Source organism: Limulus polyphemus, unplaced genomic scaffold (genome assembly GCF_000517525.1).
Source record: "Limulus polyphemus unplaced genomic scaffold, Limulus_polyphemus-2.1.2 Scaffold4811, whole genome shotgun sequence".
NCBI classification, from domain to species: Eukaryota; Metazoa; Arthropoda; class Merostomata; order Xiphosura; family Limulidae; genus Limulus; species Limulus polyphemus.
Genome location: NW_013670421.1, coordinates 70,993 through 75,256, shown reverse-complemented (window position 1 = coordinate 75,256; position 4,264 = coordinate 70,993). Strand labels below are relative to the sequence as shown.

The window sequence follows — 4,264 nt, the reverse complement described above, 5'->3', positions numbered from 1 at the left end:
ACAAGAAATGAGTGATTCCACCCGTTAGTTATTTCTAGAGTCCGTGTGTATGTTACACATTTTGCTGGTCAGTTATTTACAACAAGTGTTGTAATAAGCAAGGAAATATGTCATATGTGGACCAGACCGGAGAGGAACGATTTAAAAGTACCTCGATTTAAGAGTTAAATAAAAACATAAACTAACATTGACTATCAAACTTACACTGATTTGATTGTGATACGAGCTCAGTTTTACAGCTACAATATTTAAGTAAAGATAATTATATTTTGATTTGGAAGTAAATTTCAATGTTCATGTAATGGTATGGTATTTATTTCTCTCCAGGTCATCAGCTGTCGTGTTGTCACTCTTAGTGGTGACACACGCCCATGTGTTACGCGAGAAGCGTCAATTGTCTTTAAATGGTCAACCAAAGAACAATCCAAATGAACAGTTCCAGACCTCAGAAACCCCTCAGAGATCCAAATATCAGCTTCCTTTGCCCCCTCAACCTAAACCCCAGGTAAATGTGCAGTTGCCACCTGGAGTTTCGTATAACATACAGACTAACGTCCAGGCCACTCCTCTTCACTCTCTGAAACAACAGTATGAACCATCATTCCAAACAACTGCCCAACAAGAGAGAAATCACCCACAGTATCAACCCCCAATTCTTCCACAGCAGTTTAATGCCCAACCTCAGTTTAGTTTCCATCCACAATCACAGCAACATCAAAATTTACAACAAAACCCCCTAGGTCATACATTTCAGCCGCCCAATCCACAGCAGGGTGGAAACCAACAGGTGATTTACATTAATGGTCAGCCAGTAGTCATCAATGCCCCTAAAGACCGAGGCCCAGTAACACCTACAAGTCAGCAGCAATCGGGCTCACAAGGTGTTTCTTTTTCAACTTCTCACTCCACTGAAGTGATCCGTCAGGGTAAGATAGGATCTGCGCAGCCATCTGTGCAATCTGTGATCCAGAAAGCACCAGCCTCTGAGATCGAATTCAACAAAGGACCAACCGTTAAAGATAAAGACGGTAAGCAGGACGAGTACGTAATTTACTATTACTACTATTATGATGACGATGCCAATAAAACTAACCCAACACTCAACTTTGATGACATTCCAAATCTTGAAACGTATGACCAGTCCCAAAGAGACAAAGCACAAAAAAGCAGTGAAAGAGCTAGTATCCCACAAAACGTGATAAATAACGCCTTCAAGGACAATAACGATTTTTCGGGTTCCCAGACAGTTTCCCAAATCTCTGGTCAAGACGGAGTATCGACTGAAGTTCTCAAATCCGGCGCAGTCTCTTCAGTATCAGTGTCTGTACCCAAGGACTCTCCCATTTCCAACATTTACCGCTATGGAAACAATGTTCCCAGATTCCCTATATCACCAAATTTAGTAGACCATCAGAATGGTGGTCACTCAGAAATATCCAATAAGGGAATACTTAATGATCGCAAATCTGACTCAAAAACATTAGTTAATAGTTCTGGTGGGTCAGAAAGCACTCCTTTGTCAACGTCGGCTCTCTTTGTAAATAAAGAATCAAGCCAGGAGAAAAAATTTGAACATAATAATGAAGTAATCGAAGCTAAAACTGAATCAGAAACCACAGAGGCAATTACCACTACAACTGAAGCTACAACTACTACCGAAGAACCCACAACCACTACAGAAAGAAATCAAAGACGTACATTTGGTTCTCGAGGAAGATTCGGGACAAGAAGACGAAGACCAGGAGCATTTAATATACGTCCTAGGAGGCCTAAGTCAACGACGACAACAACAATCTCTGAGTCCACTACAGATGAAGAAACCTCAACAAGAGGATTTCAGCCCCGCACTAGAGGTAGACAAAGGAATCGTTTTCGATCTTCTTTCCGAAGAAATCGTTTTCGTAATTCCAATGTTGATAAAGAAGAAACAGGGGATGAGAAAAAGGAAATTACAACTACTGAATCATCTACTTATGGCACAACAAGACGACGTTTTGGAAGTTCCAGGCTTTATGGAAATAGCAGAAACTCGGGTCGACCTTCTTCAGAGGACAATGAAGAACTCTCAACATCTAAACCCACTCGTACTCCATCAAGTTTCTTGAGTCGTAGGCGGAAACTAAGCAGACCTCGTCTATCATTCTTGCGCGGTGGTCGAAATAGATTTGGACATCATAATGAGGAAAAAGAAGAAGAAGAAGAACAAGAAGAAGAAAAAACTACCAGTACCTCCACGCCAGTCACAGATGCTCCAGAGACTACTGTTGTGACCTCAGCACCCACAGAAGCCCCTGAAGAAAAAGAAGACGAGGAACCAGTGGATGTAGTCGATCAAGAAACTACCACAACTGAAAGCAGTCGTTTTGCTGGACTTTTTAGGCGAAGGAAGAGACCATCTATATTTGGAAACCGTCCAAGCTTCTTGAATAGATCGGGTTGAGAAAACGATGAAGAAAAGAAAGATTGGAGTTGACATATATTAATATGTGTCAAACTATTGTGCCTTCTCTCTTTTGTGCATTTAAAGATTAATTTAATATTGAAATGATGATCAAATTCCAACTTAAAGCATTAAAAAGTTATTTCAAATATCATACAACAACAAAATGTTATTAATTGTTTTTGTCTATTCGTGCTCTCGATTTACTCATTTCCTTTAAGCCTCAAGTATCAATAAAACTAGCACAAAATCATAGATTTGAATTTATTTTTTGTACGATATAAAAAGAGCAAAAATAATTTCAAATTTAAAAACTTTTCCTTTAGTAATGCTTATTTTATAAATTTAGGTAGAAATTTTTGGCATTTCATATGTATTATAAAGAAGAATTAACCTTACATTTTGTTAAGCTTGGTATTTAAATGAAGTAAGCTGAATATCCAAATTGGAAACGTTACAATAGCTAGCGGCTGTAATGTTGTTGTTTCAGATCGACGATTGTGTATGTTTGTTAGTTCATATTAACTCACGTGTTCCCTAACTTCTCGGGAGTTTTTATTGATAAAACGTGCTTTCGTTTTACTCAGTGGATAAAAGATAATGATCACAATACAATTTTATCAAAACACTGAGCTAAATCTCTGAAACAGTAACTAAAGTTCCAGTCAGTCTTAAACTTTATAGAATAAGCATGGCACCCTAAACCTAGGAAGCACCTCCAGTGATCCTAGTGTAAGTTTCAATGTTACTATAGTGACGAAAGTTTGGTACGGTAAGTCTTGTTGTCAAGGTGAGTAAAAGTTTCGGTGTTACTATAGTGACGAAAGTTTGGTACGGTAAGTCTTGTTGTCAAGGTGAGTAAAAGTTTCGGTATTACTATAGTGACGAAAGTTTGGTACGGTACGTCTTGTTGTCAAGGTGAGTAAAAGTTTCAATGTTACTTTAGTGTTATGTTGTGACTTGTTGTCAGGGTGAATAAAAATGTACAAAATATTCGCTAGAGCTTTGGAGTTTAATGGTTTAACTTGAATACATTGAGAAGATATATGACAAAATCAAAAACACACAATTGGACTAGCGACAGATTCACATAACGTCCCTTTGTAATGGCGAATATTACACAGTTAGATCGTCTTAATATAAAAGATAACAGTTCAACTATATTAGTAAAATAAATCTTGAATAATTAGAGCTTTTCAGCAGTTTTATTCTTAGTGTTATTCTGTGCTGTAAGGAATTTTGGATCTCGTAAAAACTAAATTGTAAACATTTTATTGTTATAAAATGTTTAACATTTTATAGATGTGTGGAGAGGGGGAATATTTAATACGAAACTTACCAAAACATGCAATACAAAACTCACCAATACGTGTAACACGAAACTCATCATGTCATATAACACAAGACTCATCAAACTAAGCTTACCAAAACATGCAATACAAAACTCAACAAAGAATGTAACACAAAACTCACCAAGACATATAAAATTAAACTTATCAAAATATTAAATACGAAACTCACCAAATCACGTAACACAAAACTCACAAAATCATGCAACACAGAGCTCACGAACTCGTGTTATTTAAAACTCACCAAGTACGTAGTACGAAATTTACCAAGAGATGGAATACAAACACACACACGCCAAGGTTTACTTTCAAATATCTGTGAATGTGCTTCTATGTATTACCAGTTCACTCAAGAACTCATGTAACACAAAAACTGTCTCCAGTTATCTAGTAAAAAATTTAAGTTTTAAAACGGGCACAGATGTTAGATTATAACACCAGTCTAACACGAATAAGTAAGTATATAACCCTAAAA

The 4,264-nt window shown here is 37.1% G+C and overlaps 1 protein-coding gene across 1 annotated transcript; it reads left to right on the top strand.

The window, feature by feature from the left end:
• Positions 1–301: 301 nt before the first annotated feature.
• LOC106471722 lies at positions 302–4,264 on the top strand. The gene has a single exon (XM_013932343.2). It carries the CDS (start codon positions 302–304, stop codon positions 2,438–2,440), a length of 2,139 nt encoding a protein of 712 aa, XP_013787797.1. The 3' UTR covers positions 2,441–4,264.

What these genes read in the sequence shown, in the direction of transcription:
- LOC106471722 (XM_013932343.2), top strand. Translation starts at nt 302, where the DNA reads ATGGTATGGTATTTATTTCTCTCCAGGTCATCAGCTGTCGTGTTGTCA.